The sequence below is a fragment of the Lineus longissimus genome, chromosome 14 (genome assembly GCF_910592395.1).
Source record: "Lineus longissimus chromosome 14, tnLinLong1.2, whole genome shotgun sequence".
Taxonomy (NCBI): domain Eukaryota; kingdom Metazoa; phylum Nemertea; class Pilidiophora; order Heteronemertea; family Lineidae; genus Lineus; species Lineus longissimus.
In genome coordinates this window covers 15,822,003-15,841,034 of record NC_088321.1, presented here as the reverse complement: position 1 = coordinate 15,841,034, position 19,032 = coordinate 15,822,003, and the positions used below count along the sequence as shown (strand labels likewise).

The following is a 19,032-nucleotide window of genomic DNA, read 5'->3' as shown; positions in this document are numbered from 1 at the left end:
ATGTATCACTCTATGTAATCTGTTTGAACCTGTCCGAGCATCTCCACCTTTCCGAGTTATGGCCAGCAACTTTTCCGAGCAAATCCAGCCGGGAAATGAAGCTCATCTTAAACAAGGCCCTCGTATAAGAACCGCACAATAACCGACAATTTCCTCTGATAAGCAATAGGATGCTATCCAGGTGAAGTTTTACAAGTTGGTCACGATAGAAACGTATTGTGCAGCCTACATATTGTATACGTTTGCATGCTAGTACAAGGAACGATCTGGCAAGGTAAATAAAAGCTTACATTACGTTTTTTGCACCATGCCTCGCAGTAAAAAGAATTCAGGCCTAGCCCAATACACGATCTTTTGTCGTTGAATTAAGCCCCCTCACACCTAGGCCTGAATTCCCATAGTTCGACAGTTTCATCAAAGGATTATCAGGGTAAATCTTGATGACAGCAACCCCCATGCAACCCCCATGAACAGCTTTCATGGGGGTCGAGCAAATAAACGTAATGTATCGTGTCAAGATTGTAGGCCTACATGTACATTACACGTAATGAATCTTATCAGGATTTTCGATTTCTTGGGCATCTCCTTCAAGTCGGAAATGAGCGTGATAACTAACAACATAGAGTACTCTTAGCTAACACCAAGTTTAAGTAAAATCAGGTTAGGCCATCTTATTTTCGACAACCAGGACCTGTTCAGGGTATATTTGAACAAGTGATTGTTTCCCGCCTCAAGTGTGCTAACTTCGGACCAATGCCGCATAATATCCGACGAAATGAAATGAAATCTGTTGCGGGAAATTAGTGCTAATCGGTCCGGGAATTGTCATCTCCCAAATCCTGACATAACAGTACAAAATGACGGCGCCACACGCCGTAACCATGACAACAAGGAGGTGTGGATGGGCGCCTAGCAAGGAGTCGTTTATTAAATCACCGCAGACGTCTGAAGAAGCTCCGAAGGAATCAGGCATATCCAGGGAAATCCACGTAAGTACATTATTCTCCATCTGATAATATCAGAAAAGGTGAAATTAACTGTGAAATGGGAGGTGAAATTAACTGTGAGATGGGAATAGCGATGGTTGACAAAGTAACAGGTTTTCAAATTAGCTAGCGGTGGTTTTATGTTTGGGGGGGCCGCGGTTATTGTGGACTGACGTTAGCAACCCGCACAATTTTAGGGGAAGAAAACGCTAAAATTCGGGAAAATTCACGTAAGTGCGTGACTCTCAGTGATATTTCTATATTTAAGGGCATTTTAGTGAGTTTTGTTATTTAACAATTGATTTTGTCTCGAAAATTTGCATTTTTATCTGAATCTGAATCATTTTTTATCCAAATTTGTCTACCAAATCCGTTGAGCTTCAGCCCTGGTGCTCTGTTCTGATATGCAAGTTGCCAAATAAAATACAATGACTCGAGTCTAACATCGGGGAACTAACATCTACGTGGGTGAATCATTCCATTACTTTCAATGAAGAGAACCTGGCTGTAGCTCAGAGTTGTTGACACTACAACAGGTGCTCGACTACTAGCCGGGAGAACCATAATCACAAACTCAGAACATTACGCGGTTCCGAGCATCCCGTGGTGTTCGTGAGTCCGAGTCCCCCGATACTCTTGGGGAAAACTAGCTTTCTTGTTTTTGATACCCAATTGAGTTCTTTTTTACTTGGGCCTCTTTGGAAACACAATGGTTGAAGGTTCAAATTAAAGCCTCCATCCCGTCGATGCCAGTGGACTGAATTAAGTACAACGACGTTTGATTGGGTTGCTTATTCAACGGTCTCGCTCTATCTTTGATCTCTCAGCAGAGCTAGGGTGCTTGGCGCTGTCCACAGCAGGCCCAGTTTACTGAGTATTTCGAGGTCCGAACACAGACATCAGCTTTGTAAAAGCATACGCCGAGCCGTTATGGAAATGAACGATGGAAGGACTCGAAACCCAGGCATGTGAGACTCAGAACCGCGTAATGCTAGGAGTTTCATTACTCCAGGCTGCTATCATTGTTGCTAATATTTTAGTTAATGTTGCTCAAAAAGAAAAAAAGTTACGCTCTCCGGTGATAAAGAGTCATTTCCGTATTTCACGTTTATGGCCTCAATCCCCGGCGGATAACTCCCATTCTATCCCTTCTAGCATAAGGAATTTGACAAAGAAACTCTCGCCTCAATCATCATAGTTTTGTTCGCAGTGTTAAGTCTCGATGGGCTCGACCTGGGCAAGGCGTGACCCTGATCTCGAACTCCAGGATGCTCTGGCCTCAATCATCACAACTTTGTTCGAGGCGTCAAGGAAAATCTGGTCATGAGGCGATTCGAGACCAGTCAAGGTCTCGTCCATTTCAGAGATCAGTTTAGAACAGCGCAAAAGGACCGGGTTTAAACACTCAAGCCTTCTTGGGTTTGAGCTGGGTAAGGCGTGACCATGGTCTGCATATATATCTCTCCCTGCTAATGACAGGAAGCTGACAGAGAAATTTCCCGTTTCAATCATCACCATTTTGTTCAAGGCGTCAAGGAGGATCTGGTTGTGACACCTCAATTGCATGAAAAGGATCACTCTCCGACAACAGTATTGCCCGACGGACATCATAAAATGTGCGAAATGCGTTGCTATAGTGACTACTTCCATATTGCTAAGTCTCGAAGAAATGGCCAGTGAGCCTTCATAGGCCCATCCGTCACGGAAACCGGCAGAGTATATAAACTTGAAGATTACCGATATTAAACCAACACCTCTATAAAACGACACCCTCTTGATAGATGGCGATAAACACGCTGAGGTGGCCTGAGTGAAAAACTATAACCTTTCTGATATCGTATAGAGGTTATTAATGCATTTAACGGATAGAAGAAACGTGTTGGTAAACTGCAATGTGGCAAGAACAATACAAATCATTTCAATACGTCAGAGCTTTTCACCTTTTTAAAAACTTAACTCTCTCTAATGGCAAAGGTCATCGCTCCTCAAAATGTAGCTAGCACTAGTTAGTACATCAGATATTGAGGACTTTTCTGCAAAGAATTTAACCAAAGAATACAGTGAAGAGGCGGCAAATGTTAATCAAGTCTTTTATTAGCAATGTCTGCATATGACATGAAATCGGTGGGTTTTTGAGTAGCTTCACGATGCTATCGATCTTGGTTGAGCAGTATCGACTAGCTTGAATTGCTTGACTTGGCCAACGGGAAATTGATTCTGCACACACCCGTGACAAGGCGTTGCAATCGGGTAAATTTGCCAGGTAAAGATCCCTGGGATTCTAACCAACCGTCTCTCGACCAGCTAGAGATCCGACAATCTTTACACAACATTGCCTCTATTTGACCTTGTAGGTTTAGGCCTATGGATCCCCATGGAAGCTGTTTCTTGGGAATTGACACTGCCCTGATAACCCTTTGATAAGACAGAAGAACAATGGGAACTTAGGTCAAGGTGCGAGCAGGCTTTGTTTAAAGACAATACATCATGTATTGAGCTTGGGGTGAATTGTTTTAACTACTGGGTAAAGGGCAAAACACGTAATGGACACCACTGGGCTCCCCCAGGCCGAAGATTCTTAAAGCTTAAGAGTCTTAGTTGAGCAAACTCTCAACTATGAAAATCTCACAAGAATCTTAAAACGAATTTGCACGAACACGTACGCGAAACTGCGTAACATCTTAACGAAAAATCTTATTTGAATCTATCGGGATTTTTTGACCTGATAATAAGGATGATAAAAAAGAGATGATAGAAAAAAGGCAACCCATGATTGGGTCACATAATAGGGATATCGTCACCATGGTGAAACAAATTACGATGTGGCGGCCTGGTGTATTGAAGTTGACATGGCAACGATTCCAAAAATCTGATCATATCCCGAAAGCGTTGGTGGAATTCCCTGGAGGAGTCTGGTCAGGGACATTGTTGTACTCTGGCTGTTTTGCTTTTCCAACTGTGAACTGTCTGAAGTATCTATTCTAACCGAGTCATGCACTGTATCTGTTGCTTTGAACACACGACATGTTGACATGAAGATATCATAGTCTATGACATGCTATATGTGTTCACATGTCCAGTATCATGACGATCAAACTGCTCACAAGAAGATGTCGTCCCAGAGATGGTAGATACTCGGAAATGTGCGGGCGCGATCGCTCGTCACATGTAGCGGAAACCGAATTTTTTTCCGATAGTACAGCGAGTCTGCCGCAGATTACGATCCATGCCGAGGGTACTTAGTGTCCAGTATTGATCATTTCCAGTCCCGGGCAGCCTCGCCATCTTATCATCCCACCATTGCGATACGATCCCCTTAATTAGCCTTGACATCACCTCGATCAACGATTCAACCAGTCCCAACCAGTTATTATCATCGGCCAAGATCCCCTTGAATTAGATCGTCGTCAACATGACGTTTTACACATCGTGTTGTCATTTGATATGGCTATATAATACAGTCCCGTTCACGTCTTATTTTGCACAGCTTGGACATGCATTGCAAAAGGCACTACTTTAAGCACCCACTTGGCCCGGTGTAACATCTGTGGTTGTTTCCCATGTGTCAGTGTTTCCAAACAATAGGCAGCTAGAGAGACCATGACTTTTCAATAGGGGGAAACACAGAAAAACTTGTCAATCTATCTTTTAGCGTTCCCAAACAATGAGGGGAAACACTCAAAAATAGAAACACTCAAAAACATTACACCGGCAGTCATTTCTCTACGGCTCAGCGGTAATATATTTACGACTAAGCTGGCTATCACAAGTCCAGGCCAGTAAATTGCCCTGTGCAGATACCCTGGGAATAGAATGTCGTCAATCCAGAATCAGTTGAAGAGTGTTGATTGCCCTTTGTCCAATTGTGAATTCGATGCAGAAACACTCGTAGTTGTATCTAAGTCCGTTGCTGCAGACATACATGTACGTATCTCTTCATCGGAGCTGCATTTTCTCTCAGAGATCTGTGATAGTCGTTGCGCTGGCGCTACCCCAGGTTCGAAGTCAGCCAAAAACCCTAGATCCCGAGGGGCTAGGCTGTCGTCAATTTAGCTTTTGTCGATGGGTGATGTCATTTGATTGCATTCGTTGCAATAAAAACGTCCCTGTTTTATACAACGCCCTCGTACTGCAGACACACGTATCACAAATTGTCCCAGCTGCATTGGACAGAGTCAGTGCATGCACCTATGCCTGTTGATCGGATTTGGCAATGCGCACGTAGGTTCGAAGCCAGCCACCACCCCTAGATCCTGCGGGATTAGAACGTCACCAATAAAGCATCATATGTTGATTGCGGAAGGCCAAATGTTGTCTTCAGTCCTGCAGCTGACACCGGATCTGCATTTGAATTTTCCATATCCCAAGCTGTTCGTCCGCCCCTTCTTCCTTACGAAGTTCTTCCTTTCCCGTTACATCCAGCAGTTTAAGAATTGGGTGTCTCTGGTTCCTGCTGGCCTGCACAAGAATAAATCCAGTGGGATTAGCCGCTCATCAACATACCACTGGTGGATTTTGTCGTCATTTGTCCTGGATACTTTCATCAGAGCAGACGTTAGCATTACACGGAGGAGGCATTGAAGGATGTAAAAAACATTTCATGGGAAATCTGCGCTTGATATTGGTTGATTTCTTTATTTCTCATGGAAGGCTATTCCAGTGAATATCTGGTGGATGACAATATCATTGTATAGGATTTTAGGAAGAGAAACACTGCGCATCTTCTGGCGACTGGCACTGGTCTTAACTCGCTACCTGGAAAGGAGTGTTGCATGATTGTTTCAAACGGTCTTGTCGAATTCTTCCCTTTCTTCAATGCATTTCGGATTATCAAATAAGGCTCATCAATTAGTCAATTCTGGCTGGTACTGGATCGTTGGACTGAGGTATAATAATGTCTGCACTCAGGCACGTGCACAGATACCACACTTCGTCAAGGCCCAAATCTCGCCATCTTCACCACAAGGTTTTCACACATCAATTTTCAAAATGATCTGGTGTAAAATTGAATGTAAACTTAGTCAGCCTTGCTAAAATAATTGTCAAACAACGCTATATGATATTATATGGATGATGTAGCAAGGGATAATGTTATTATTGCCCTGATATATAACACATTGATGTTCTGGGGAATATGTATGATCAATAGAGTCACCCAAACATAGGAATTACACAATCACAATTATATCGTACACGTAGATCAACATACCGGTCAATGGCATACATCGATGCTACATCCGATATTAGGAATTCCAAACATTGCCTATACAGCAACCAAATCTGTTTAGAATTCATGACTTCTTGTGTATTGATCGCGTCAACAGATCTAGTTGCCAGACACATCTAATGTTAGAAGTGGTAAAATCACCCAGTCAACGAATTTGCCTCGTCGCTGCTGACAGGGAAACAAGCAGAACTGTGGCTATCTGGCGCAGACCATAAAATGCGTTGTGGAATGTCGAAGCTTTGGTTGCATTGCCGATATCGTTGTTTTTCAAATTAGGAGGTTGTAAACGTCCGCTGCACTCAAAAGGACATACTGTTTCAATCCAGTCAGTGGCAATGTCAGCGAGGATATTGTATTGAACCGTTTTCGTGTCTCGCGTTTTAAGTGCTTCGGATGTGGAAATATTGGACGTTGGGCATGTTGGTGGAACTGGTGTTTGTCCACTTAGAATGTTGTACATGTCATACGCATTGCAAGCATTGCATGCACAGGTTCAATGCCACTTCTGACGAAACGAAAAAGGGTCTTCTCACCAGATTTCTCAGATTTGTTAACGATGAACAACTAGATTCGTGTTATCGCGACTTGAAGGATTACCACGCTTAAATTCTGATACATCGAGAATACGTTCAAAATGTGTACCGCTGCTCACCAAAGACCCTTTCTTAGAAAGCTGAGAAGGGTCTACTCCTCTGATTCCTTCGACTTTCACCGAAGGGACAGCTTGAGCTCTGTCTTCCCGACTGGGGAAATCGAGGGGTTGTACCCGGGGGACCCTTTCGACGTGTGCAATGTCTATTCGACTGAACCTGTGGACTTTGCTGTTATTGGAAGGACTGGTGATGCACTCGGCGGACAAGATGGAGAATTTGAACGGTAAGTCTCTGAAAGGTTGGTGGGCGTTCATCAAGTCAAATGACACAACATACAAATGACGACAGGTGTGAAAGCCCTGCGTATGTATAAAGAAGATGTACGCTCCAAGCGTCCACCACCACCACACACGTCAGTCTCTGGAAAAGAGCAATATAAAATTAAAATAAGATGACGAAACTTGGCACTATGAAAGACAAATCCCAGGGAAGTGTGTCTCAATCTTTTGCAAACAACGCAAACGCGTTTTAGACAACCTACATAGTGCCCCACAAGGGTAGAGTACTTCGAGAAAAGGGCGAGATGGGGAAATTTGCACATTGATACTTAAAAGTCCTTCTGGTTAGAATTTGTTTCCCGTAAAGGGCCCCATTCTATTAGAACCAAATTTGTTAAAATGGTGTTTTCATGCACATGTTGTTGTCCTCTTGAGACACTCTTCCTAGTTGACATTTCTTCAAAATTCGAACTTTGTCTTTGCTGAACACTCAAGACGGACGGACTAAGTATGTGGGGATCCCCCTGAAAAACGCCAATAAAATGAGGTTGATTGATAATGATACATCTTAGTAAATAGAACCATGAGCTTAAGTGATCGTAAACAGCATTTACCAGGACCATTGTGGCACTAATAACCACCGACCTTTTATAGCAAAAAGGTCAATTACATAATTTAAAGGCCTGTTCAACATGATATCAACAGGTCACGTACAGTTATTCACAAGTTAGGTTTGTAGGTCTAATTGCGGGTTTAGGCTATCAAGCATTTAAGTCCAGCATTTACCAAGTTTGTATTCAGTAGGCCTACTCAACTCTGGGAACTCGTTGCTTAAGGACTAAAAGTGCAAGGTAAAGTATATACACGTATTCAAATCATCATATAAAATCTCCTCTATGGAAATTACTCTTTGTATTTACCACCAGGACTAAGTTGGATACCAGTGTATAATATATTTGGTTGGTGTTCCCCATTTTTCAGTGTTTCTATACAACAGCTGTGGAGACAATGACGTTTCAATAGCAGGAAAGAGAACAAAAACCTGATTTTTCTTTCAGTGTTCCAATAAGAGGCGAACACCCAGAAGCGGTAAACGCAAGAAGATTACACCGGTCTGATAATTTTGGGTTGTAGCCAAATTGATACTATGTTTGCGTTCAGTAGCGATAACCACGCAGAAATGAGCCATATTTCCTCACCAACCTCGTCCCCTCTAACGGTATGACAAATGTTTCTTTCCAGGTTTTATAAGGCTTGATAATTAACACTCACACCCACTCCTTTTAATTTGCATTCCTCAAACACAATTATCAAACATCTTAATCATGCTGATCAATTCTCTTCTTAAAGGATCGACGATACCAAAATGCCCGCCGCAAACCTCAGCGCCCTCTACGGAAAGAAAGAAGAACTGCCTGAAATACGGCTGGTCCACAAATACTTCGAGGAAGCAGTGAAGTCGGATGTCGAAAAAGCTAGGAAGAATGGCGTCCACTTTAAGTACAACTTCACATCTTATTACGAGATCAACGAAAAGGCCGATATTATGGCTCGTAATCTGTTACAAGTTGTTCCGAAAATACCCGAAGTTGAAAATCAAAGGTGCTGTGTTATGGGCGTGGATATTGAGCCGTGTCCCGAACTTTTGATTACGCTGTTGGCGATCTTGAAATGTGGCGCCACCTATTTGCCACTTGATCCGCTTCTGCCTCCTCAAAGGATAAAGCACATTGTGAGTGATGCGAAGCCTGTTTTGATCATTGTTGAAAGCAAGGTCATGCATCTGTTGCACAATAACTCTGATGTCTGCCCAAATACTGTTGTTGTTGATGTCCACGACCTCATGGAGGAAACTTCCATGTCGTCACTCACAAACGAGAGTCCGATGAGCACTCTCCTCTCAAAAAGTGATAACGAGGCTCTCGCAGCTGTGATATACACCTCTGGCAGTACAGGGGTTCCAAAAGGGGTCCTAGTCCGTCACGTGGCTGTGATAAACCGGTTGCTTTGGCAATGGGAAACCTACCCATGGCAAGAAGGAGAGGTTGGTTGCTTCAAGACCGCCATATTGTTTGTCGACTCAATGGTTGAACTCTTCAGCACTACACTCAAGCTCGTTCCTATGGTAGTAGCAGAAAGAGGCCTCGTCACACATGTGCAGAACTTTCTTGACCTTCTCGAGGACTTCAAGGTCACGCGCCTCGTTTTCGTTCCCTCACTACTTCGTAACTTTATCTCGTTCGCTTCAATGAGCCAGGAGCCTAGGCTTCCAGACCTACGACTCGGGATCTCCAACAGCGAAACACTACCCCCAAGACTCCTGATAGACTTCTTCGACACTTTCCCTGGGAAACGTTTCGCGAACTTCTACGGAAGTACCGAAACAATGGCGGACGTCACGTGGGAGACATACGATAATCCACGGGACATGGACGAGAAATCATGCGATAAGAAACTGAGTATTGGCGTCCCAGTGTTCAATACGAATTTGTATATTTTGGATGAGGGCTTGGATATCTTGCCGCTCGGGGAAGTAGGGGAGATTTGTATCAGCGGGTTCAACCTGGCGCGTGGGTATATGGATGCGTCAAAAAGTGCGGCATTTGTAGCGAACCCGCACAGCAAGGATCCTGATCATGCCGTACTCTACAAGACCGGGGACTACGGGAAAATCGTGGATGGCAGGATCATATACTTCGGGAGGCAAGACATGCAGGTCAAGATCAGAGGCCACAGGATCAACACGTCAGAAATCGAACGAGTCGTTGGGGATATCCCTGGCGTGCAGGGCGTCGCCATCTTGTGCCACACGCTCAGTGAGTCAACCGTTGTGGTCGTCGCGTACTATACCGTGAGGCCCGGGATAAATGTCACGAAGGAGGCAGTCATTGATGCGTGTAAGAAATCTCTTCCGTCGTATATGATCCCAAAACCGCTCCGAATTGACCAAATCCCTCTCCAGCGACATACTGGAAAAATCGAACGGCAGGCCCTGAAGAGAATCTTCGATGATACGAGGTTACATGAGAGCAAACTCTCGCGCGATATTGAGAGTTTAGACGAGACCAGCGTGACTATCCTGAAAGTGATCTCGCGCACTTTGAACTTGCCTGAGACTTCTATCAGTTTGAGCAGAAGCTTTGTGGACTTTGGTGGGAATTCTGTCAATGCCATTGAGACGATTGTCAGACTCCGGGAGCAGGGGTTCCATATTACCATCGACGAGTTCGCCAACTCTCAGAGTATACGCGAGATGATAGCGAAGTGTGAGCCCGTGGAGTGTGCCAGTCCACAGCTGAGCGTTGAAGATAGGTAAGAATAGAGAGGTTTTGAAATGTTCTTGGTGATGTTTCTGATGACGTAGGCAGCGTCAGGGTGGTGGCCGCAACTTTTGTGAACTTTTTAGCTGATCAAGAGAAATGAAAAGCTCCGAGCCATTTACGCTCAAGTTATCGTCAACATAGGTTCGCAAGGGTTGAAAAGGCAATTTTAGTGTTTAATATATTAAACTATAAGTTAATTGATTCAGCTAAAACTTGAGTTAGCAGCTGGGATATTTAATCAGCACTATCGTTCTAGAATAAGTTTAAACCTTGGGGTCACATTCACATTTACCAGATCTTCATAAAATGGGCAATGTCATATCGATAAGAACACCAATGCTAACGGCATTCTAACGACACCATTCTACCCGCTTTGATACATATTCGAAGTTGGCCGGATAAAATGTGATGTTAAATCTCACCTCTTCAGTGTTGTTCCCATAACCGTAGGTCTTTAATAGTGAGGTTTCGCAACCACCCGTTTAGGCCCTACGACGACGTTTATCTATTGTGTGAGTTTACCTGAACAATAGATAAGCGTCGTTGTAGGGCCTAACCGGGTGGTTGCGAAACCTCACTAATGTCTCTATTTTCAACAGGTATGAAATCTTGCCAATGGCCGAGGCAGAAAACCACGAAGAGTTCATTGGGATGTTTACCGAGTGTTTCGTCCAGAAAGAACCACTCACAAACATCTTACAGTTGACAAGAGAAGACTTCAAGCTCTTCGCGAAGTCGGCGCACGACCTCGGGCTACGCACGCCCTCTATTGTAGTTCGCCGGAAACAGGACAAGAAGATCATCGCAGCGGATATCCTGTGCGATTTTCTCGGGGATGATGAAATGACGGTCCAACATCACGAGAAGCTTGAGCCTATTACTGGCATTTTAGATTCCATTGAGAAGCCGGTACGACAGCAGTTAATAGAAAAAGGTACCAGTTGAACTTATGATAAACTGTAGAGATTTTGGGACATTTTATTTTGCAGATTTCACTAATAACCACTTTTTGCGAAAGTAGAAAAAAATGCTGCAAAATGTTTTTATTGGAATAACCGAAAGACATATTGTGGTCCGTCAGACATACAAAAATGGAGTTTTTGGTGCCCATTACGTTTTGCTCTAGTTGGTCCCAAATTGGATGTTTCCATTCAATTTGACCTCTCTAATCAGGACAGCACTCTATTAAGGACAGCATTTGTCAGTCCCGAGGATGTCCTTAATAGGGAGGTTCTACTGTAATGTATTTTCCTTCCAGGTGCTGGGCCAATTATGCTAAACTTCCTACTCAGTGTAGACGTAAGCCTCCCGAGCAACGAGCAACTCAAGCTTGTTTACTTCATGGAGGAGAGAGTGCTGGATATAGCCAAGAGGCTTGGTTTCAAGGGGGTGATTGGGAATAACACGAATTCAGTGACACAGGTACGTTACGTTCATTGTAAAGCTTACTCATTTTGCGCTTAACCTGTGCCGATCTCCGATGGCTCTAGATGTTCGCTGTATGTCTGGCGTACGTCCATTGGACGTACTGCTTAACAACATACAACGGACGTGTGTTCCTGGACGTCCAATCGATGTCCAAATGACATAGAATGTACAAGACCTTGACCCAATTTCCAGGCGCATTTTGTGAGAGGATGCCAATGACACTGGTCCTGCTACAGTTTGAGCCATTCCAGGGTAGCTGTCATGGAGATCTCGTGATATAACGGCCACGAGATTAACATGGCCAATCTGTGAGATAATTTGCACGAAAATCAATAAATCGATGACTTGTGTTTACAAACATTGCGTAATTACATCCGTCACGTGACGTTGCGAGTAACCTGGAATTCCAGAGCAATCCGTAGGCTATATGGAATGATATCACTTCGACGATCGTACGGATTGCGAAGACTGACGATCAGGATGGATCGGTAAGGGAGATGGTATAATCATGGCATCTGTTTTCGTTTAAAACGTCAAGCCATTTTTTTGTTATTTCAGAATATATGTGAACACTACTTCGGATATCAAGTATTAGCTACGTCTTTTGCCAAAGACTTCGTGTGGAATGGGGAAATGCCTTTTACCAGCGCACCCGACGACTACTGTTTGAAACTGCTCATAAAATACGTCTGAAAAATTACAGTGTGGCCCGAAAAATTCCAACGCCTGTACTTCCCTACGTGCGTGGATATCGTCCTTGGTGTATAGTATAGTGAGCTGCTTGTTTTCTCATGTGAAATCTATATCTTTGGTGCATGCATATACTTGCTGTAACAAAAGTGCTTTTTAAACTGATTTGTAGTTCGGGCCAAACGCGTGACCGCGGTAGGCCTACTAACGCCTATTTATGATATACTTAGTATATCAGGCTAATGCATTTGTGAATAACCTTCAATCAGATTGAAATGATATTTCATGTGATAAACAATCAAATAAATTTGTAGGTAATTTACATGTATATTGAGTTGGTGACATCGACTAATATAGTGTCGACTGACGATATTTTTGTGAACGTATTGCGCCGCCTGTAGCCGTACCTGTTAACTTACCAATCCTGTAGTCGAACTGCACCACATTCGTTAGTCCGGACTAAGCTAAGTTCGGACCTGATGCGGATGCGATAGAAACGGATCTAAACCCTGTAGTGGAACCAAGACTATTGTGTCGACTGACGATATTTTTGTGTACGCAGGTAGGCAGGTGTTGGTCTGGTCCTTGGTTCGCGCGGAGGCGTGCGTATATGCAGGGTGCGGGATGTACAAATGAAAAATCTGAACATTTTGCGTCTATAGTCTGAATAAACACTGCCGATGCTTTGCGAGATTTTAGGCCAATATGCAATCATGTGTGTGCTTATCTTTAAACCAAGATGCTTATGTTATTTTGTTTATGTGCAATAATATCAGATTTACATTTAATCAGCACGATTTCTTTTCTTAAATTCTGTAGACTTCAAAATAAGTCTCCATAATCCAGACGTTTATAAGTCAACGCGAATACCCCCTAAGGTTTTTTCGGTAAAGTGAAATCAAAGCGTTTCGTGTTTGATGAAAAACCTCAAGCAGGGGTGCTTCATTTCTCAAGATCTGAAAGACTCTGAAACAGAAACCTAAAAGAACATCAGCGTCAATGGAGCCAGTGTAAATGGTTGACCCTTCCTAGGCGAACAAATCTAATGCTGCCATGATTTCTGTAAATTGATTGCGGAAAATTTGTCATGCTACAGATGAAAAAATTTCTAAGTCCAAATATTTTTTTTAACTTGTTTTTTAGAAACATCATCAGTCCCAGACATTTTTTAACTCTGAAAATTTTTCATAATTTTGAATTTATAAAAAGAATTCAACTCTGTCAGGGTGAAAAAAATTCAGAAACCTGATGAAAGGAATAAGGAAGTGTGGAGATGGAATGGGGCCAAATGAATATCACATGATGTACTGACGTCAAGGAAGGAGCCGTCGGATCTGCCAAACCAGTTTTGGATTTAATCTGTTGAAGACACTTTTAGAAGGTTCCACGAGGGGTACGTATTTAAGTACATGCATATTCATTATTTCTGAATGTTTTAAAGTTCATGATATTGTGTTGTGTTATAAGTTAAGTTTTGGCCAGTTTCTTGGACATTTCAAAAGAACTGCGCAGCCTTGGACGGCAGCATGGTGCGTGGCTATATAGCCTGTCAGAGTAGGGCGTAAAAAAGACTTCAGCATTGCGCAAATGGAATCTGGCAGAAAAACGCATGGGATATTTAACAATTTTAGCCATATAGTCATTCAGAATATTTCAAACCCCAAATATCCTTTAAAACTCCAACAAGTCCCCACGTTAAGACCTGTACATCAGAAGTGTACTTTCCTGCCTGTATCTCTTGAGCCATCCTCTAATAAGAACGGAAATAAATAAAAGAGAACCAATTGCTTAATGCTTACAGAATGTGGAATTATGAACGGCCTGGTCAAAATTCTAGGTGGGATTAGTTTCCACTATTTAGAAGTAGGTCGTTACAGCAGGATACAGTTACCTTGTCTACACCTGAAAGCCTTTCAATTATAAAGGGTCATTCGCATCGTTTGTCTCTTGTCTGCGTTGGAAATCTTCAGATATCAGAAGCTTCAATATTAATGGAAAATACCAGCGGTGTCAAAAAGTTATAAAGACCCAGGCTTCACGTTTGCATGGACATGTATATCTAACTCCCATGGTGGCACAAACTTACATGACGCCCATGAGCATATTTTTGTACCTCGCTATACCTTCACATACATCAGTTTTTTCAAACTTGACCATTATTCCAGGCACGTGCGTTCAAACCTGCATTCAAAATGATATATAAGCATAGATAGACATTCAAATAAGATTTGCAATTCAGGTCATTGAGAATTGAAAATTCATAAAGCCTTCGCATAGCTAGGTAGGCATATCGTTTCTGAATAAGGAAATGTCGTCTACCTCAAGAAAAAGTTCGATATTTTGATGACTTGCGTCATATTGCTTTGAAATCGTACAATGGTGATCTTTGGGGACATCTGTCACCAAACACACCAAACACGTAGTTGGATGTTAAAGGAATAGTCATGAAATGCCTATAGGAATAGGGAGTTTTGGATAGCCCGTCTAAAGCTAAGGCGGGAAAATGTTTTAATTCATAAATCTAGGCAGATTCAAGAACAACAATGAAGAACATCGAAATCCAACGAGTAGTTTGCGCCCAAGATGCAGACAAAACATAGGTTGTTTTAGTGTGTATATTGTATGTTGGATTGCGTGTCAACTGATTTGGGCCTAGTCGAGTGCTGATTGGTTGATTAACTCTAGTATTTTTACACACTGGTGATGACGTATATTATAATGGAAGTCCGTTGTTGGCAAATATAGTGTCCTTCGATCTGCTTGGAGAATGCTATCAGCCTCATCTGTAGGTTGCGAGTGACATGTAGGACATATTGTAATGGAAGTCCGTGTTGGCAGAGATAATATCATTCGATGAGCTTGGAGAATGTTTATTGGTTGATTGATTCTAGTCTACACACACACCTGTAATGACATATTGTAATGGAAGTCCGTGTTGGCAGAGATGAAATCATTCGATCTGCTTGGAGAACTTTTCTGTCATTTTCTCCAGAAAAATGGACAACAACGGACAAGATGCACCGCCTGACTACACCCAGGCCAACCAACAACCGCTCCAGGGTCACCTTTGCCAGCCGCAGTACCCTCAACCAACAACAACTGTGGTTGTCGTTAATCAGCCCAGACGGGGCCAAGGACCCCAGGACTACACCTTCAAGAACGGACGTTTACCAGGGGCCATACTGATCTCGGTTGCCGTAGCCGACCTCATCACCTACCTTGTGATGGGCTTTATATCTTCGTATGGCTGGTAAGAATATCCTAGTGTATATGTACAGTACAGTTGAACCTCTCTAATCAGGACACCTCTCTATTAAGGACAGCCGCACTTGCCAGTCCCGAGGGTGTCCTTCATAAAGATGTTCTACTTCTGTTTCTAATTAGTACTGACGAAGATTGCGAGATCCAGGTGTTTTTGGTATCGAGTGGTTTTGTGTGTTTTTATTTTTATTTTTTTTTGGGGGGGGGTTTGATTTAATAGCGAGGAAGACAATCTCTCCAATTGCTGACATCAGGGGTCACCACCCCAACGACGGCGCTGCCATCACCTTGAACTTTATGGAGCTGAATGACTGATTTGTAACGCGGTTGTGGTCTGCACTGTGTTTGCTTAAATCGCTCTGGATACATTTTCAGGGCTTGGTCTGATGCGTTGTCAGGCTTCATTTTCTACCTAATTCCTGGTATACTTGGTGTGGTTGGCGCAAAGAAGCAACACTCGAGTGGTGTTGCTATTGCCTGCATTGTGATGTCATCAATCGCATTGTGCGTAGTATTCGCGCAGGTATGTAATAATCAGGAAATGATCGTCAAAAATTTTAGTAGTATAGTGTACTATTGAAAAAGATAAGAAGAAGCGTATGGAAGAACATTAAATTAAAACGCTTATCCCTTTAAGTTGAAGTCGCTGAATATGCGCGTTATAACTATACTCTATATATTCTTTGCATAGTGTTCGCGCAGATATATTATCAAGTAATGACTTTCAGATAACCGCTACGCCTTGACGTACGTTCCAATTGTCCATCACGGTTTGAGAGATCTGGCCAAGAGCTCATCTCCACAAACGGTCACACTGTCAAGCTAGCTGGTCAGATGCCACGTCGAATTAATAACTTAAAGATGACGTCGCTAAATTAATATGCACGTTCTTACTATATTCTACGTAAACAATAATTTTACTAACTTTTATACCTTAACTACCCCCATCGTAATCCTTGGATATTTAAGTTCATACATACTTGTTATATTAATGACTGAAGGGTACATCATCATTTCAGCTTGGTAGCAAGGCCATTTTATTCACTTTCGATGTGGATGAAAAAGGATTCGGGGTGAGTACCTCAAGAAATAAACATAGAAGTATCACTAAGAATTACGTAATTGGGGCGTTTTCTTCGGTAGAAGTACTCGACGTACTGGAGTGTTCTATTCAATCGCTTTAATAGCATAATACATGTACAATGTAATGATAACAATAATTATGAGACTTACATATTATAGCGCCAAATCCAACTGGTTTCAGTCGCTCAAAGCTATTCACATTATTACCCCGAGCTATTGGCCTGTACACTCATGACTCAAGGTCTACTCTCCGGTAGTATGACAGGTCCGAGTTGCAGCTATACAGGGCTCAGGACTAACATCCCTAGTTTGCCGTCTCTGTCAGCTAGGTGCCCATTTACTCCCTGGTGGAGAGGAGCAAGTAGGATTAAGTCCCATGCTCAAGGACACAAAGACGAAACAGCGGTGATCATTCTGAGAATCGAACCTATGAGCCTGGTGCTGTGACCACTATGGCACTGATCTCCCTCATTATATTGGTTGTACCAACCATCCATAGGTCCGTTGATGTCCCGATGATTCAAGTTGTACGATTACATGGTTGTTTCTGTTGAAACTCAAAACAATACTCTGCTCAATTTGTCATCAGCAAAGAAACTTTGATCTTCATTGACTTTGTTTTGGGAAGCCTTGGTATTGTACACTTGTTCGTTTAGACATGAAATCTGATCTTTCAGGAGAAAGTTAAAGAAATCGTTAATAAGTCGGAAAAAGCCTCCTTCTTACTAGTGTGGGGAAGTGGTTAACTCATAAAAAGTTAGAAAATATCTTTCCAGATCGCTCACATCTTGATCTTCTGCCTCGCATTGGCGGCGTTTGGCTGCCTCGTCTCACTGATCGCCTACGCGAGCAAGGTCGTCTGCTGCAGGCCACCATCCGGTGGCATGATAAACGGTCAGAACAGGGTCACCCAGTTCATCGTCCCGCCACAGAGACAGCTACAGTATCAGCGACTACACTAACCAGGACAGAATGTTTACTAAGAAACAATGGTGTCAAGATACCGGCTTGGTTTGAAACCGTCCAGAATGGTAAATGCAACGACAAAACCAACGCAAATGGGTTTCTCGTAGAGGAAAGACTAGCTTTGCATTGCTTGCAAGTAGGACTATGATAATTTTGCACTCGTGCGTGATTGTTGATACTTATACTCAAGATTCTCACCGAAGAGCCAATTGACTTCCCAAAGCAATTCGTATTCTATAAAGAACGGCAATCCCATTTGGTCCTTTGACGAAACCCGGGACCCTTCAGGGAGGGTTAGAAAGGGTAGAGGAGGTAACTTGTACCCCCATGAGCACTACAGCTGGATATTAAAACTGTTTTATTTCACAGTACATGCTAGACCACCACTACAATTACTCGAAATTGAGATTGTCGAGACAGAAATTTAACCCCTTTTGGGCCATGACTTCAAGGTCTTGATGTTGTTCAGACTGGCATAGGTTGTCACAGAGACGTTCTACGCGAGGATGCCCTTTTTTTACCCTACCAGATCGATGGATCCAAGGGTTCGTCTTGAGGGCCCAAAATATGCCATGACGATTATAAAATAATCAAGAATTCCACGTACAACTAATTTCAGCAGATAATTTATAAGTGTCGGGTCAGTGAATTGCACAGGACTTGATGACACGACAGGTCTTAGAACAGACTACTTCGTATAGTTCGTAGGGGTTGAAAAACCTGCCTATATAACCTAACATTTGCGAAACCAGAAGTTCCGATGGTAACAATGAACTTTGTACATTTTGGTAATTTATTACCCAATCAAAAGTGTCCAATTCTGCATCCCCGGTGTGTTTGTTAGTAATGATCGAGCCAATCAGTAGGCCCTATTTGAAAAAAATAGTTTGGGTTAGTCGTGTGTCCCGAAGCGGGCGAATGCTTGTATTTTTATCGTTTTTCGGGTCGATTCCTCGATCGTAAAATACATGTTATGAGTTTGAAAGCAAAGTTAAACTGATAAGTAAAGCTCTTTTTATCATATATATTGCAAATTATTTTTGCCTTAGTCATTTCTGATTTTAATTACAATATGTGATGGGATCGACTTACTTTTATATCTTCTTTTCAATGATGCACTTGGAAGTGATATTATGACATAAAACGACCCTGGATTGGTGCAGGGCATCAGCTGCTTGACTCTGCACACATGATGGC

At 42.7% G+C, this 19,032-nt stretch overlaps 1 protein-coding gene across 2 annotated transcripts; it reads left to right on the top strand.

Annotated features, from left to right (window-relative positions):
• Positions 1-6,482: 6,482 nt before the first annotated feature.
• On the top strand, positions 6,483-18,863 carry LOC135498754 (beta-alanyl-bioamine nonribosomal peptide synthetase ebony-like). Of its 2 annotated transcripts, XM_064789157.1 has the most exons (10): positions 6,483-7,089; positions 8,435-10,396; positions 11,007-11,341; positions 11,666-11,829; positions 12,394-13,087; positions 13,751-13,918; positions 15,518-15,775; positions 16,162-16,309; positions 16,806-16,859; positions 17,646-18,863. In XM_064789157.1, the coding sequence occupies exons 1-5, from the start codon at positions 6,848-6,850 to the stop codon at positions 12,526-12,528; spliced, it is 2,838 nt and encodes a 945-aa protein (XP_064645227.1). In that variant the 5' UTR covers positions 6,483-6,847; the 3' UTR covers positions 12,529-13,087; positions 13,751-13,918; positions 15,518-15,775; positions 16,162-16,309; positions 16,806-16,859; positions 17,646-18,863. The 2 variants fall into 2 exon arrangements, with proteins under 2 accessions (XP_064645227.1, XP_064645226.1); XM_064789156.1 differs by having other exon boundaries at positions 12,394-13,918.
• Positions 18,864-19,032: the final 169 nt, after the last annotated feature.

Excerpts from the sequence above, each read along its gene's own strand:
- LOC135498754 (XM_064789157.1), top strand. The coding sequence starts at position 6,848 with ATGTGTACCGCTGCTCACCAAAGACCCTTTCTTAGAAAGCTGAGAAGG. Across the intron at positions 10,397-11,006 it reads CAGCTGAGCGTTGAAGATAG|GTATGAAATCTTGCCAATGG; the intron begins GTAAGAATAGAG and ends TATTTTCAACAG. Across the intron at positions 11,830-12,393 it reads ACACGAATTCAGTGACACAG|AATATATGTGAACACTACTT; the intron begins GTACGTTACGTT and ends TTGTTATTTCAG.